This window comes from Ambystoma mexicanum, chromosome 5q, assembly GCF_040938575.1.
Source record: "Ambystoma mexicanum isolate Mex_15411 chromosome 5q, UKY_AmexF1_1, whole genome shotgun sequence".
Taxonomy (NCBI): Eukaryota; Metazoa; Chordata; class Amphibia; order Caudata; family Ambystomatidae; genus Ambystoma; species Ambystoma mexicanum.
Window position 1 is genome coordinate 594,513,966 of NC_090933.1, and position 17,710 is coordinate 594,531,675.

Genomic DNA, 17,710 nt, shown 5'->3' on the forward strand with positions numbered 1-17,710 from the left:
AGGAGCGAGCGGCTCCAGTCGGCGGCACGGCGTCAAGCGGTCCCCTCTTCTGGGCAACACGGCTTCGACGGGCCTCCAGCAGTTACGGCGATACTCCGAACCCTGGTCTACGGCAATGGACTTCGGTGGCGTCGATGACTGGGTGCTTCACTTCATTCTCCTCGGCGGTCCACGTCTCCGGTCAGCAGCCCGCATGGACTCCTGGGCAGAAAACAATAAAGAACACAAATGAAAAACGACTAAAGGACACGGACAGGGAGGCTCTGTCCCTCCAATGCATTTCCAGCATCACACATGCCCATTACGATGTATGAAGGTTAATTTTGTTACTCTCTCATCCTCTTCCTCTGCCCTGTGTTCATGCAAAAAGGGGGGGAGATGGGAGTTGGGACCTAGGAACATCCCAAGACATAGGATGAGTTGGATAAACAAAATAGCGGGGGGTGACACTGTGTCTCACTGTCTGCTGCCTCACCCCTAACCCCCGAAGACCCCTCACCCAGGTGATCCTCCCACACTGGTCGACCCCCATGGTCTGGATACAAAGGTGATCGCCATGCTCTGGCCACCTGAGAGAGAGATCCTGGTGACTAGCGGGTGAGACACCCTCTGGTTTCTCACACCATCCAACCCTAAATACACCTTTCTCACCAACCTCATACAACACCAACCATAGTGTTCCTATCTGTTTCCTTAAAACCAGTAAGGTAGGAAGTACTGGGATGAGGAAGAGTGTGGGCTCCTCAAGGGAATCTATATCCCTTAGGTACTGAGATGAGGAAGAGACCAACTGACTCACACGGCTTGTTGGGAAACACAAGGGATTATACCGCAGTGGGACACGGGTCTGGGATCCACATCCAATAAGGACTGGCTTCCAGAGTCATCTTAATGGCAGTCCCTGGCAGACTGGGAGACTAGGGCCGCTTAGACCAAGAGCGAGAGAAAGAAATGAAAGGGGGCTGGAACCCAAGAGAAAGAAATCAATACCACAGGGATCTGGGACCTGACAGACAGAATGCCTGGCAGGATAGTGAACCAGGTACAATTATTGAGAATCGAGAATTGGGATACACCAAGCACTCAAGATGCACAAATAAGGCAAAAGGACAATGGTGAATACTGATTAGTGCATGACTATTAGTAGTTCTGACTTGGACAATGAGGCACAAATAAGCATGCATCAAGCACCATCATTTCAGAAGTGTAATGAAAGATGGTCATGCATGGGTTATCACACCAATCTCAATATGGACCACCTTAGGCTATGATTAGCCAACTAGTGTGATGTATCCGATACATAAATGGTTACTGATTTGATTTTTCTCTACCTCTCTCTTTCCCCCTAAACAATCCTCTCCTTTCCAAACCCACATTATCTGTGCACAATGTGATGCTTTGTTTCATTTATTTTTCCTCTTATGGAGCAAAGTTTTATCTAATTTAATTTGCCATGACTGAACTGATATCATGACCTCAATTACTTGTTATGGTATAGTTACTCATGATTTGACATCTATCTCTTAATGTTAGCGATATGCTCTATTAATCATGACGACGTAACACATTAATGTTAGGTGATTTAGTTTCTTGTTAAAGCCCAATTTTGAAAAAGGCCCAAGCAAGGCTGAAACTCGTGTCACATATGGGCATTGAGTCAGTGGATATTTAGGAACAATAAAATGTCCACGTGCATTTATTTCAAATCGTGACTTATTCATTGAAGTACACAAATATGCATATACTTTTTGGAGTGTCTGGCGCACCTTTGGCACACATCACAAAAGTTATCATTTCAAAGGATTGGGTGTCCCTTAACGTACCCATAATGAGTGACAGGCAGCTTAATTATTCATACATTTTGAGGCACAGAGTGACATACTATACCGGAGTCATTCTTGGCAAGCCTGAAACTAGACAGAATAAAGGGGCAGATTAGACATGAAAGGGCTGGATCAGCTATCAGATTCTCAACTTCCAAACTGGGTTAAGAGGAACCAAGTTGTGAGCACTGAAAAAAGACCAGGAGAAGATGAAGATGGGAGGTTGATTTTTCAACATGGCAGCCGCCACCTTGAGCACAGCTTGTGGTTGATGGAGTATGGGTTTTTGCAAGGGCTGCGTCGACAGCAGTCGTCAGGAAGGTGGTTGATCTAATAAGGCCTAAGCAGGAATATCCTACAGTAACATGAGGACATATTCTCAGAAGGGTAGTGCAACAAGACCAAATGAGGCTCACCTTGCAGCAGTGGACGTGTACAGAGCCACCATCTAGTCCAGTTAAGCTTTAGCTGTTGGAACAAATTCCTCATAATTTGTACCAGGAAGCAGCAGTACCTGGTTATAAGCCATTGAGCCCATTGTGACAGGGCCACACTGGGAGAATAAGCTAAGCTAAATTAAATGAAACTGAGCGTATATTGAGGATGAAGGCAAAGGCAGGGCTGGAAAGAAGGCTTAAAAATGTTCAGAGAAGGAAGAAAGATTTCCCTATTAACAGTGGTTGAATTGCCCTTCCTCCTAAAGTGGTTGGAGCCATTACCTGGAAAGGCAGATACAAGGACTACTGAGGCCTCCAACACTTCACTCTTTTGACGATTATCAAGTTAAATGCCCTGGTCAAAATAAAATTCCAATTTGGACTGGTGCCAGATCTTCATAGAACCGTCCCCAAACACCTGAACAAATTGACTTCTCCCTGTCCTTGTGGTTGACTGCCATGCATCTGAACTTGTGAACAACCCATATGGTGCAGAATCTGGGCAGCCGTAAAGCAACTAGTTCTATTTGATATTGACTGATGCCTGCCCACCCCCCGCACCCTCAACCAACTTGTTCTTACGAAGAGGAGAGAGCTGTTTGGGGGAGAAGATCTGGGCAGGTGAACACAAACCGCAAGGTGTAAGTAAACAATTAGAAATGGCAAGATGCAGCACAGCTCAGTGAAAAAGCACTATATTTCAGCAAAACACTGAGCCCTTTCCTCTGGAGCAAACATCGGGCACATAGCACCCACAGACAATCGGCATGTGTCAGTGTATCAGCTTACTATGTGAACTCAAGATTGGCTCGGGTTCCTCTAAAGGTTGAGAGTCCATGTCTTCGGGTCCTACCATCTGCATCCTGGGCTCGGGTACCACACTGCATGGTGCTGGACTGAAAAGGAAAGGCACATGGAAGCTGCGAGATGGGAACTGTGTGGGGAAAGTTGCAAGCTAAAATGAGCGACATACAGCAAACTGAGACAGTGAGGGCGACATGAGGACAAAGCGGGTAGAAAATGGCTTGTAAACTCAACTTCACCCGAACTGAACTCAAACATTGGGCTGTAAAATGCACCATTTATATTCTAGCTAAAAGTACATTCTTTTAGGGAGAATCCCTCAAACACACTTGCTGTGCTTACATCAAAACAGGACAACATTGACCACACCCCATTACTTAACAAATTCACCAACCACCACTTCATAGAAATATATTTTTCTACATGTTGGGTTTCAGATTATCTATGTCGACATAAGGCGCTCCGAAGCCTCTGGGTAGGGCCAGCACTAAACAAAAATTTGAATAAAATGATCTACCAAACATACAGTATTAAACATCAACAAAGGTTTTTGCCAGTATCTGATCATCCCTGAGGGAGGTGCTCACTAAGGTTGTGTTTCTGCGTTGGAGTTTGTTTTGTATGAATTTGCTGCAAATTGCATTAGTGCAATTTTTAAATGCCCCATGTCTGCCATCGCTATCGAGTAAATAAAAAAAAGCCATATGATCTCAAAACTGTAAACGCACGTGTACAACAGACTGTAAGTGGAAGTGAAACAGTAAAACCCTTGATGCAATCATTTTTTTTTTGGTTCTGGCAAATCTTTGTGGCGCTTGTGCCACAAAGTTACCGAAACCATTGTTGCAGAAGGAGAGCGAAGGAATGGGAACTGAAATTATCTGGTTAGCATAGCAGCAGGCAATGCATGGCATGAAAATGCAAAATCACTATAGAGTATTTTTCAAAAGTCTTCTGCTGTTCGACCCAATGAGAAGTTTACCCCCATCGTGCCCCTACTCTCTAACCCCACTCTCTCTACAACCCACCACACCTGCAATCTCTACCACCTCTTCTCCTTCCTCTCCCACTGTCACTTTTTCTTTTTGTTTTTAAACCTTTATTTATTAACTCATTGTCACTTATATTTCGGTACATGATGTTTGCTCATGCTCTCTTCAAGATGAATTCTCAAATTTCACAGCCAATTCAGATGCAAATTAGAGGCCCTTAATCAGGCTGCTTGTCATCAGTGAGAATGAGTCCATTTTACTTAGTCATAAACTAGACAAAAGGAAGAAATGAGAACACTAATAATAATACTAATAACTTCCCTTCCCTAACTCAACAGGTATGGCATGATTACAGATCTCAGGGATCGAATACCTGTATTACGACACAATATTCCTGTGCCGTACCCCCATTTTCGCATATAGCACATTTACATTTGTAAGTAAGTCGCCTTATGGAAGTGTTGTTCCTCATCTTATACATAATCGTGAAAAGGGAGCCAAACTTTCAGTAACTTTTGTGATGTCCAGGCTCTCCATGCACACACCTATTCCATGGCCATTACACCCCAGATTTTAACCCACCACCATGGCAGGATAGGTCATTTCTATGGTTTTCCAGCTCTGGGCCAGGCCATTTGGGCCACCGCCAGTAGGTGCGTGATGAGGGTGGCAGTGGACCTACTTGCAGCATTGACATCTTCCACCTCAACCCCAGAAAGATCACTACTAGGGAGTCGGGTATCTGTGCCCCCTAATCTCTTTTATGTGACCCAGGATCTCTTTCCTATATATTTTGGCCTTAGATCATGACCACCACATATGACCTAGGTCTCCCATTTTTCCACACTGCCTCCAGCATAGAGGGTGACATTTTGCGTTTCTCCCGTGTGAGCGTTGAGGGGTCAGATACCATCTATAGCAAATTTTGTATGCCGATTCCTTTATAGCCGTGCATTTAGATGCCTTGTGAGCCCTTCTCCAAATTTGACCCTATTCTTCTTCCAAAATAGAAATACCAAAATCTTTTTCCCATCTAGCCATGTAGGGGAGCTTGTCTCCAGGTTGTGCCTTATATAATAATCTGTATAGTCTTGAGATTCCCCTAGCAGCCGGTCCCTCTTGCTAGTTAACTCGAGTCCCAGTGCTGCCCTTGTACCCGCTTCCCTTACCTCCCTTTGAGATGTCCAGTACCTGATTTGCATATACTTGTACCGTTCTCCCTCTCCTATGCAAAATGTCTGCTTAAATTCCTAGTAGTGGGTTCCCATTGTGAGAGCGGTCCCCTTAGTTCAGGTTCGCCTGGCCTTCCTATCCCTCCCAATAAGCGCTGTTTCATCCTGGGGTGAAGACAGCATTATAGCTCATTGGACTCATTGGACAATGAGGCCCTATATTCTTTTCCAATTTGGTGCCTGATCCCATGCACAAAGTGATGCTTTCATTGCCTCTAGTAGCTGGCCGCCTGCTCCTAGAGTTCCATTTCTCAAGGACTGCAATGCCCTCAATGGGACGGAAGTAACTTCCTGTAAAACTTTGCACCAGCCCTTATATATTTTAGATTCTGACCACCTCAACATGAGCACTATTTGGGCTGCTAGTATCTATCGTTTCACGTCTGGGACTCCCAATTCCCCCATCTACGTCGAGCGGAGTAGAACTGTCCTATGAATCCTTGGTTTCTTTTTATGCGATATGAAGGAAATCATTTCTGCCTGAAGGGTTTTAATCATCCGAGTTGGTATCTCGTTAGGGAGAGAGCTCGCCACATAGTTATCAGGGTATTGTCGTTATTTTAACCGCTGTTCCGGGCGAACAATGAGAGTTCCTGCATATCCCACCTATGGAGGTCCTCCAACAATTGTTTCCACAGAGAAGGTATGTTTGCCCCCATAAAGATCCTTCTATCCTCTCGTTGAAGTTCTACCCAAATACTAAATTTGACTTCCGGAGTCAGTGGATGGTGAGAGCAAGCGTCCCCAAACAGCACGATCCTCCCCGCAATGAGAGACAATGAAGGACTCTCCCAAAATGGGAATAAGACCAGGACAGAGTGCGGGTGAGCGTAAATGGGAGTTTATCAATCAGAATTGGGCATGCAAAGAACTCTGCAAACTCCGAGAGCGCTCTGTCTGACAATAGCAAAGACAGGCGTATATATTTACAAAAAACGTCATCAAAACCTACATACTATAGGGGGCACAAGTTCATTGGGATTGGGTGGCGACGACTAACTATAGGTGCTGCTGCGGTGTGGTTGGTCTTGGCTGGAGGACGTCACTGGTCACCCTCGTGGGTTGGGCTGGGCCTGGCAGGTCGACTTGAGTTCATCCGGGCGGTGTTGGTGTGCTGAGGCGGCCTGTGGCAGAGATGAATGCCTTTCCTGACTTACTTGCCCTCTGCCATGCACCCCGCAGTCATTCAGTCATTTACAGTTCTATTCTCTTTTAGTAAATCTTTCAATAGGTTAAGGCAACACAGGAGGAATGCACCTTGTGAGGGGTCTGGAGATAATATATCGAGGCCTGGTTACTTGTGATCTGTTGACCGGGACCGTAGGTCGAGGGGCTAAGCTTCGGGGACTGGGGCGGGTGGTACAGGTCTTTCTGTCTTGTTAGAAGTGGTTATAGATGTTTCGCTGTGTGTCGTCAAAGTGTTGGGTGTCCTGGTTGCACAGGGCTATAAGTCTGAGACAGTCCGGTGGGTTGTGGGGTTTACAAGGGGACGCTTGAGTTTAAACTAAGGTTTTATTGCTATGCTGTAAATGATGCAGGTGGCTGGCCGCGGCCTTGGGTGCTGCAGTGGGGTTACAAGTCTTTGAAGCGGCTCCAGTCAGGTCGGGGGAGGTGTGATAGCGCAGAGCGGGGCTCTGTTCTCATGTCTTGGCAGTCTTCTGAGGGAGGGAGGGGGATACATGGAGACCTTGTACGCTTTCACAAAGGTATCTCCCTCGTGTGTTGCCAAATATAGGTAAAGACATCGCAAACATTTGAATACTTTCTATAATACTTATTTAAAATCACTTCAAAACATGCATTTAACCTTGGCTGGGTGCGTTTCCATTATACCCAGTCCGAGCACCATTGTTGTACATTATATTCTAGCAGCTACAGTGTTTTAGTTACATGCATATACATTTGCAGTAAATGAGGTAGTGGTTAGATCAGTGGAGTACATAGAAAACGATCCGCCCCTGTGCGTGACGGTGGTAGCATATGAGGGGCTCAGACATTCACACATGATAAGTGCACTCTTGCGCATTCTTGACATGAGTTCATAGTATATTTGCATCCGCTTTCTCGTGTACTCTAGCAGCATTAGTTTTAGTTATGGCGCGAAACCATGTGAGGTAGGCTGCCCAGTGATACACGCAACGAACAGATCCCTGGAGCGTCCCTTTATCATTAGCATCCACCTGTAATGGTGCGGGCTCGCTATAGCTTATATCATGGGAGCATACTCTCTCATTTTAATACATTCTACAGGCGTGTATATTTTGTGGAAGAAAGAAATAATGCAAGAGGACTTGACATTCATATATACATATATATGTAAAGACTGTCTGCCATCAGAGGACCATTTTGCTGTTCATTTCACTGTTCAGGCCTGCTGGCTGGGTCATGCTGATAGTGATGGTACACTGTGGGAGGTGAACTGTTACAATGTTAGCGTATTTCGCTAGCTCATGTCCGTCTTGTTCGTGGGAACGTGCTCGCAGCGGATCTGCCAGGGTGCTGCGGCAACAGGGATGTTCTCCAAGGGTGGGGGGCCGCGCTACATTGCGCTGAGCTCACACCATCTTTACCGGGCAGAGAATGGTTTTTGGGCCTAACTAAATTTGTGTTGTAATCAATACATGTGGGCATTCAATACATGCGGGCAATGTCTCCAGTGGGTGAGCCCTCCACCACCTGGGCCCGGGTGGCATGAGGGAACGCCCAATGGGCCATAGCCCTCACCTGGGGAAGAAACGCAGGCGAGAGGGGTCTCCTGGACCAGTCCTCCCCTACAATGGCCTTTGCTCAACTCCAATATTTCATTTGAGTCATCAGATATATTAAGGGCTTTAGATTTATTGAAGTTAATAGTGAATCCTGAGACTGTTGCAAATTCCCATAGTCTTTCCATCACTCTCGGCGGCGTTTGTTTTGTGTCCTTTAGGAATAGTAACACATCATCAGCATATAGCGCTATTGTGTGTGCCGCTGCTGTACTCTCTACTCCCAGGATCCCCTGATCTTGTCTAATTATGGCCGCCAGTGGTTCCATAGCCATGGCGAATATTAATGGTGATAACGGACATCCCTGGCGTGTACCTCTCAGAATCTTGACCTGTGCTATAAATTGCTCATTAACCAGAAATCTCATTGAGGGTAATTGTAAGTTAGTGAGTACCATCTGTGTGAATGCCGGTCCACAACCAAACGCTAGCAGAACATGCCAGAGAAACTCCCAGTCTAGACTATCAAAGGCTCGCCTCCCATCTAGGGCCGCTATAGAGAATTTCTGCCCTGTTCTAGTTCCCAAATCTATTGCCCTTCGTATATTATCTTGCATGTGTCTCCCTATTATGAATCCTGCTTGGTCTTCATCAATTATCCCATGTGTAGGACGTTCGCTAGTCGCCCTGCTAGAACCTTGGCATAGATTTTAGCGTCACTATTCAGTTAGGAGATGAGGCGATAGTTGGCACAATCAGTCAGATCTTTCCCTGGTTTGAGGATCAATACCGTGGTGGATTTACCCATATCCTCTGGGACCATTCCCTCTTCTCTAATTATGTTAAAAAGGCATTTCAAGGGGGTTATTGGGATCTAAAGGTTTTATAGTATCCATTCCCAATGCCATCAGGTCCGGGCGTTTTGTTAATCGGTAGGGATGTTTTGGACTTGTTTATTTCGTCTGCTGTGATGGGCCTTTCTAAAATGTCCCTTTCCTCATCAGATATCCGAGGCAATCCTACTTTATCGATATAACTTGCTTGGAGGCACAGATCCATCTCTATTTTTTGATTCAGCAAGCCCACATGAAAGGACTCCATGACCCTTCATTTGTCAGCATCCGCAGTGTGTAGTGTGCCCTGATCGCCTCGTAGTTGCGTGAAATAATTCCTTTTTTTTGCTTCCACAGCTTGGCTGCTAGAAGGCGGGTAGCCTTGCCCCCTTGAATGTAGTATGTTTTGTTACTATTCAGCAAGGATTGCGCGGAGTGTGCCGCCACATGTGCCTCCAACTGTGCTCTGATCTTTCGCAGTGCCGTAGTGTGTTGTGTGATAGCTCTTTTGTGCTGTGATTCTGCCGTTTTAACCTCCCTCTCAAGTTCCTTCCACTGTTTCTTTCCCTCTCATATATGTTGCGGCCTGAGAAATAAATCCCCCCCCGAACCACTGCTTTCCCCGAATCCCAAACCATACGCCAATCCTCTTCCCCAGTGTCATTCTCTTTAAAGTAGTCAGTGATCACTTTCTCCATATGGGCCCTAAGAGCAATATCCCTTAGGATCAATTTGTTCAGTCTCCATTGTTTCTGATTCTCAGTTTTACCCCATGTGTCTCAATTTGTAATATCACTGGGGTGTTATCCGTGAGATACTTGACCCCAATTTCTATTGTCGTCACCTGGGGGATTAGTGTTGACGAAACCAGGACCATATCTGTTCTCGAGTATCCCTTGTGCACTGCAGGGTAATGTGTGTAATCCTTTTCAGTGTTATGGAAGAATCTCCAGGCTTCTATCAACTCTAAGTCTAGAAAGAATTTCCCCAGGGCCTGGCGATTTCTATTGTCAGTAGTTGTAGGGAGCAATGTTTTATCTAGTGTGGGGTCCATAACACAGTTGAAATCACCTCTGATTACCACCTGCCCTCGCACCAACTCCCTATTTTCTGGAGGACAGTACCCAGGAAATGGTCCTGCCATTAATTCGGTGTACAAACTGTTGTTAATGTGTATGTCTGGTCTCCCAATGTGCCTTTAAGTACAATGTACTCCCCTCTGGGTCCCCATAAAAAAACTGATTCTGAAATACCAGTGAAACTCCTAACAGAATTGCCACCCCCTTTGTTTTTGTCCCACTTGATGTGAAATATTATTTGGGGAAGGCACAGTGTCATCCTCCCTTCATCCTTGGAAAGGAGGTGTGTCTCCTGGAGGAATACCACTGATGTTCTGACAACCATCTCACTATAGAGCAGCGTTTCATCAGTGAGTTTAAACCCTGGACATTCAGGGTCACTATATTCACTCCAGCTATACTCAAAGTGTTGCAGTGCCTTCGGTTGCCATCGGTCCTCTGTTTCATTCCCCATCCTCAATATAATCTGAGCCATACAACAATCCCACAAGAACAGTCAGTAATTCAACCAAAACTCCCCCAACACCCCTAACTTAGCATTCTTTTGCATTTTCCACCAGATTTTAGAACTTATCCTGGTGGGTGAACCAATCGGGGTCTCTATCCGGCCCGCGCCCTCCCCTCTCCCCCCTCCCCTAGCAATCAGTGAGCCCCCAGATCATTCCCTCTCGGAACCTTTCTTTAATGATTCCTTTTTTGGTCCCCTTAAATCTCTGCTATGTCTATGCAGACCCTTTGCCCCACACTAAGCCCTTCAAGTATCATCATATGCTTTAAGCCCTCCTTCTCCCTCTTGGCTAAGGATGCCACTGTCGCCATCCTTCCTTCTTAGCCATGCGCCCAGGACATTTTTCAGACTCTAGCTCTGGCGAAGGTTCCTTCGAACGTGGTGTGTCGTCTTTGCCCATCAAAGCCACCATTTCTTCTTCCTTCGCTATGTGGAATGTCTTGCCTTGGTATTCGAAATGTAGTCCACACGGAAAAGTTCATCTGTAACAAACCTCTTTGTTTTGCAGCCAACTCGTGACCATCCGGAGCCTCTTTCATCTCATCAGTATAGCTTGTGCCATATCCTGATAAATGGTAATGGGGGAGTCCTGGAAAGTGATTGGCTCTAGTCTTTGTGCTGCCTTCATGATCTGTTCCTTCGTCCAAAAGAAGTGCACCCTTGTGAGGACGTCCGGCACCAGATTTCTCTTTTGTTGATGGGCATTATACACTCTTTCTTCTGTCCAACACCACTTTCTCACCAAGAGCGTCTCCCAGAACCTGTTGGAACAGGGCTTGGACAAGTTCGAATTCCGGGACCGCTGTTGGTATCCCCCCTTGAGCCTTATGTTGTTCCTTCGGGGTCTGCACTGTCCTCTTATCTAGCCACTACCTACTCCATTTGTTGCTCAAAGGAGTCCATTCATCCCTGCTCGCACAGTGTCATCTCAGTCTCCTCCACCTTTTCTCAATTGCTAGCACTTGTTTGTTCAAATCTGTGATGGATTTTTACACAATCCTTTATTTCCTTCTTAATTTCGGCTAACATTTCCTGAAGATCCGACCGTGTTGTGGTTGGGTCCTACCCTTCCAGGCTCGTCCTGCGACTCGTAGGCGAATGAATATGTGCCACCATCTGTTGTCTTTGTGAGGTCTTGATTCTACATCATGGCCTTGATATCTCCCAAGAGGGGGCCCCTTCAGTTTGTTGGGATGCTTAGCCATTCTCAGGATCGTGCTGCCTCTTTCAGAGGAGTCTCCTCCACCCCTTCCTTTCTTGGCAGTTAGGCCAGCTCGTATTCCCCTCTCTACCAGGGAGAGGCCCACAAGGGGAGCAGTAGGGTGAGGAGGTCCCTCCAGTTAGGGCTTTCAGTTCCTGTGTCATTTCATCTGGTTTGCGTATAAGCCCTAAATATCAGTTAGTTGCTCTCAAGGTAAGTCTTGTCCCGCAACGGGCTTGTCACTATGCAGGGTCTTGCTCTCTTGTTCTGTCTTTCTTGTATCTTTGATATTCTCCGTCTCTGAGCTGCCCGGTGGATGCTGTGGCTCTCTGTGTTTTGTGGTATTGCAGAGTCCCTGTGACAGTGCCTCCAAGGCGTCTCAATACCCCAGCAACTCCACCCGCTGATTCTCCAGTCCCTCTTCCATCACTACTACAGTGGAGTGTTCACGCTGAATGGATCGCACTTTGCGCTGTGTCCGTTTCTTCCTCATACCAGGGGCCAGCCCGACCCTAGATCTGGAGAGGGAATCCCGCCCCCACAGCACCTCTCTATCAGCTGCTCACCTCTCCACTTGCCTTTGAGCTCTGCCTCATGAATCGAGGGTCTCTGTGTGCTCCTGTTCACTATTCCGATCGTGTTTCCGTTTAAACACGAAAACCACCTGTTTCAGGATCGAAAACCACCTGTTTCAGGATCGCTTTGATGCTTGTTGGCTCTACTGCTGGGGGAAACGCCTCCTCCGCATAGCATAGTTATTAGACTCTGCTGTATGTGCGCCCGCCATTTTGGGTGCATATTGCAGGAGCTTTCTTCTTGCTTCTTTCTCGGGAACTCAGGTTCTGATTAGGTTGTCAGCACCGTAGAGTGTTGTCAGAGGGTTCAGACCCTTGCTCCATGCATCTGGCTACTGGATGGTCACATCTGGGGGAGTTCTGGGCCCCAGTGAAGGCAAGGGAAACAGAACTCACTGTGGAAGCATCCGACTCGGTCCTCGACTGGCCACGCCCCGTCACTTTATTTCTTACCCTCTCACTCTCAACCTTTCTCCCTCATATTCCCTCTTGCGCATCATCGATGGCACCCTCTCTCAATCATTTCCTCCCTTGCTCTTCCTTCCTTCTCATTCTCTTCCACACGTGTGCCCCTTATAGCGTTCTCCTTTGAAACTTTGCCCTCTCCACTTTGCACCCTGGTGCCTATAAACGTAAAATGCAAAGAACAGCAGTAAATGTCAAAACTATTGGCTTTGCCAATGCTTGTTTTTCTTTTTTCATGCAAGATTGTTCTTTAGTTCCTCTTTTTGACTCTTGTGACTTTTTTCTATTGTGGAGATGTGGGTATTTTTGCGTTTCATCTGATGCTGGTTCAATTTTCCATGGAGCAACAGCTGATGGCATTGAATATCTCCAAAAAGTGTCTTCTGTTTCTTGAGAAATCCTTTCCTAAACTAAGCTAGATGTTGAGCTTAGCATCTTGAATTGGAGTATGGGAGCCATGTAGTTGCTTTATACAGAGGCGTTGCCAGGGAGGGCTATACCCCCGGGTCTTATGGTTGTAGCCTCGGATAGAAGCTCAGGAACTACAACCAAATGGCCAGCTAGCCCCGAGTCCCGACAGTCTGGACTTTAGCGTAGCCCCATAGCTTTTCCAGATCTAGCAACACCCCTGGCTTCATAGCTAGAACGTGTAATTAATGCAGTTATTGGTAAGCTGTATTCCTGTTCCATACCCAATGAATATTCCTAAAAGGGAGGAGAGACAGGGTGCAATTGGTAACAATTCGTTTCCTCTGTAAATAAAATTGCTAGGTTTTTTCTTTTTTCCAAGATTAGAACACCAATATGCTGGCCTTGGCAGGTTAATAAAGGTTAATTTTCACTTGGGCTCTACACACTTCTGGGATTTGTCATGTCCACATCAGGAGCGGTTCTCTCTGCACAGACCAGCCTTCATCAAAGTGTGCTTTATTAATGGAGCCTTGCTATATTTCTAAGAAATGCTGGTGCTCACTGATTGCTGTGGGGCCTGCTTGTATGTAAGGAGAGAGCAAGGCCATGATGAGCACAATTTTAGGCGCTCCACAAAAGCGTGAAGCATGCCCACACATGGCAGTTATATGTGACGCAGTGAGCCAGAACATTAAGTCAGTAATGTTTTCAGCAGATCACAATTGTCGTTCAGTTTAGGAAACAGCTGGTTGTTTTTGTTTATCCTGTTGGAGAGCAGGGATCCCCAGTCACTCTTCCTCTCTTGTGGATGACAGAGCTAGTGGCGGCCATCTTCCGGCGGAATGAATGTGTCACTTTGCCCGTAGCTATTTATCAGACCATTCTTTCTTTGGATGCCAAGTGGGAAGTTCAGGTCACTATTAAAGTTCATCTTGGTAAACGTTTTAGCAATGCACGCGAAAGAATAAAAGAGGAAGGGAGCGGGCAAAGTGCCTGCAATATTTGAACTGGAACAGAGTAACCATGAAATGCAGACTTGTGATGCACATTTTATTCTATTGCTCTCTGTAACCTTGTAGGTTGTGTGATCTGCTCTGACGGCTAGATGTGTGTGTAATACATGGCTCACCTTTCATCAATCACTTGCTCGTCTTTAGATAGTTTTAGTACCCGGTCCTTGATTGAAAATGTTGCCTTTCTTATTACCAACGTTTTGCGAATACATTTGTGTTAATCACCAACTCAAAACCTTCTGCCATTTCACAGGAAGCCTATTGGACTTTATGAAGAGCCCAGAAGGGTCCAGAGTGCAACTTCCCAAGCTAATTGATTTCTCAGCACAGGTAACCATTTCCATGGACAGTCTCACTGAGACGTTGCTTTTTCTGTCAAAATGATGTCAAATGAATTTTCATTTTATTGGGGTTCATTTTCAGTTGGCAAATCAATAACGTGAACTGTCATAATGTTTGTTTGTACGAAGCCATTTGTAAGAAGCAAACTTCTGCCTTGGGATAGGAAGACTCAGGCCCCTGCCTTTGTCTGTCCGATATCCTGCTGCTTCTGCTTGCCCACTGCTACCTCAGCGAACCCACCTGATACCACCCTTTACTTCTCCCCCACTATTGAAGACTTCCAGAACTCCTCCACTGCTGATAAATGCATTTGGTCGGCTCACGTCCCAGTCATATTTCCTCCCCACCCAGTGATGCTGTGTGTCAAACCTGCAACTATTGTATACCTGCAGCACACAAAGTCCTTGGACTTAGTAGCAATGGGTCATTATCTGGGTCCCCCATGCAAAAGGCCCCTCTGAAGAACGTTTAATGCACATGGCTTGTGGCCACAACTCCTGCCTCTCTTTTGAGTAGGCTAGGCGTGAAGTAGGCTGTGGGAGCCCCATGCACGTGTGGGGGGAGTGCTGGGAAAATCCATTATCCCTAGTGCAATATTTCAAATCAGTTTTTGGCCCAGTGAGAACACATGTCTTTTCACAGAGCTCCTCGTTTTTAAGTAAATTCCATACACTATATGACTAGTCAGAGGTGCTGGCAGCCTATTTTGTGGACTTGCTTTTATTTGTTATGCTGAATAACCGCATATTTTTGGAGTCGTCCTTGTCCCTATTTTAATACTTTGCTGCAGAATGGGCTGGGCTGTTAAGCGCATGCCACATATCCTAGTTCCTTCGTGTAGATTCCCTCCGGGCCCCAACAGGAAAAGTAATGGAATGAAATTATGAATGGGGGATGGGTGGGTGGACGGTAGGATGTGTGCGTCAGGGTCGGACTGGGACAAGAAATAGGCCCGGACAACAAAAAAAAAGTGGCCCACCCCTCGCCTCAAAAAAGTGGCCCACCCCTCGAAAAAGTGGCCCACCCCTCGCCTCAAAAAAGTGGCCCACCCCTCGCCTCAAAAAAAGTTGCCCTCAAACCATCATCCGTGAATCACGTCAATTCATGACTTTTACAGAAAATGCTACATATTGAGGTCCACAGCTCCGAGGCACAGGAGTGGCATGAACCAACCACCCCCACTGCGGTTTTGGGACCTGCTGCAAGTCAATGCTTATACAGGGCTCCGCAAACCCAGCAGGGAAGGAGGGTGGGGGTGACGATGGTTGGATAGATGGGGAGGTGGGTAGGGAAACCGGAATGAGGTTTAGGGAGAGGTCAGAAAATGCTACGTATGGAGGCTTCATGTGTCTGTTACATTACAACACAACTCATAAAATAACATTACTTTGCATACAGTTCTGTGGGCTTGTATGAATTTGTTGCCCTGGTGTAATGGATGTGCCAGTGGTTTTTGCTCTTGGCACCCTATTTTAATTGTGTGCCCCAACAATTCACGTCCAATCACACTCTTCGAAGAACAACTACTGCATCTCACAGAGTAACATCAGACCCCTCCCTCCAGACAGCGCCTCTACAGCCAACTTACACATCACCGCCTATCCCTGGCCCCTTTCGGGATACCAATGCCCCTATGCCCTCGACAAAGACACTGTGGGGTGCTTCCGAACTGCCCACAGTCAGCAACAAAGGCTAGCTATCAACCGGGGTCAGACTGGGCCATGCAATTGTCTCAGGCACCAAAGAAAAAGTGGCCCGCACTTGCAAATGGCTTTTCATTCCTTTTGTGATACTGTTTGAATAGTACCCGGGGGGAGCTTTTTTGATAAAGTGACATGCAAATTGTATATTTTAAAGAATATTTATTCAGCAACACTGGTCAAAACTACTAGTCGCAGTGTGAATTAACTCATCAAACTGGCCCACATGGGCCAATAAGGGTCCCACTTTGGCCAAAAAAACGGTCCCACACCAGCATTTTGTGTTTTTGGTTGGCCCTGGGCCTATTGTCCTACAGGCCAGTCCGAGGCTGCTCCCAGCTCAACTGACTTTTCAGTACTGACACTTTTTTCTCTCATCTTTTCCCCCAGTTGCAACCCCTCCCCACAGAAAAAAAGTCATGTTTTACCATGGGCAGGTCCACAATCCATCTCTATCAAGGAGAGCAATGTAGCAGCATGCAATACTCTTTACCTAACTATTCATGCCAATGAACAGGTACAGCCAGCTTCCAAAACGGATACGGTTACATTTCGCTCATGCCCACATTGCCCAGTAACAAATACAACCAGCTCTGATGCCCAAGGGGCCGTACAGCATAACTGGTACAGCTTGCTCCCAGCTCTGGTAAAGCCAGCTCAAACACAATCGGCTCCTGATCATTCTCTGTGACCGTTGATGTACCCATTTAGTAACAGGTAGAGGAGCGAATTCCCACATATGTCAGGCAATAGATAGCGCAAGGTAACACCATTTCCAGTAACAGGGACAGCGAGCTACTGCTCACGTCCAGTAGCTTTTACAACCCAAACTCCTCGCACTCATCACCGGAACTATTAAAAGCTATAGCCTTCAACATGCCCAGCCCCACCCCACCCCCCTTAGCTCACAATGTCCATACTATAGGCTCCGTTTCGAAAGGCATGTAACACTGGAAACTGAATGCGTAAAGGTAGGGAGACTAAGCATGACAGCATGGCAGTAGGGCAATACATTGGCCCATGGCTGTGACACCTAATTCTGACTGCTGCCCTCACCAAGAACAGCTGAGCTCAGTCTTGCAATAGACCAGTGAAAACATTATGACATACTTGTCGGATGGTGGAAAAATGAAGCTTGTAACTGGATCAGCCCCAGACAGGTCCTCAGAGGCATAGGCCCCTCTGGAGTGTTCCCAAGTTCCTTATGGGCCAGTCTGCCACTGTCATCCTCACTATAAGTATGGTGGTAACAGGTGGCATTCCAGAGTAGCGCCTATCTTGCTGAAACACACGATAATGGCCTTTGCAGCCCATGCATATGCTGCCTGCTTGTTGCCTCATCTTCAATGGAGGTCTTGCCCCATGCAGTATTACCACATGTCCCCAATGCAGTTTAATTGGCCTCAAAAGCGGGCAATAACTTGTACTTGGCACCAACCCTAAATCAGTTGTAGTATTATCGTAGCCGCATGCAGTAAGAAGAATTCAGTTGAGCGGTATTACCATAGTTGATACGCCAAACTTACAATGTGGCGCAGAATTACAGAAACGGCTTGTCTCATGATGGAAACAGAGTGTAAACATAGCGGA

At 46.4% G+C, this 17,710-nt stretch overlaps 1 protein-coding gene across 5 annotated transcripts in view; it reads left to right on the forward strand.

The window, feature by feature from the left end:
* The window catches only part of LYN (LYN proto-oncogene, Src family tyrosine kinase), a 675,065-nt gene that overhangs the window by 557,359 nt on the left and 99,996 nt on the right, over positions 1-17,710 (forward strand). For all 5 annotated transcript variants that reach the window (XM_069621063.1, XM_069621062.1, XM_069621065.1 and 2 more), the window contains one exon: positions 14,332-14,408. In XM_069621063.1, the coding sequence (XP_069477164.1) occupies positions 14,332-14,408 (77 nt within the window). The remainder of the gene's footprint in view (positions 1-14,331; positions 14,409-17,710) is intronic.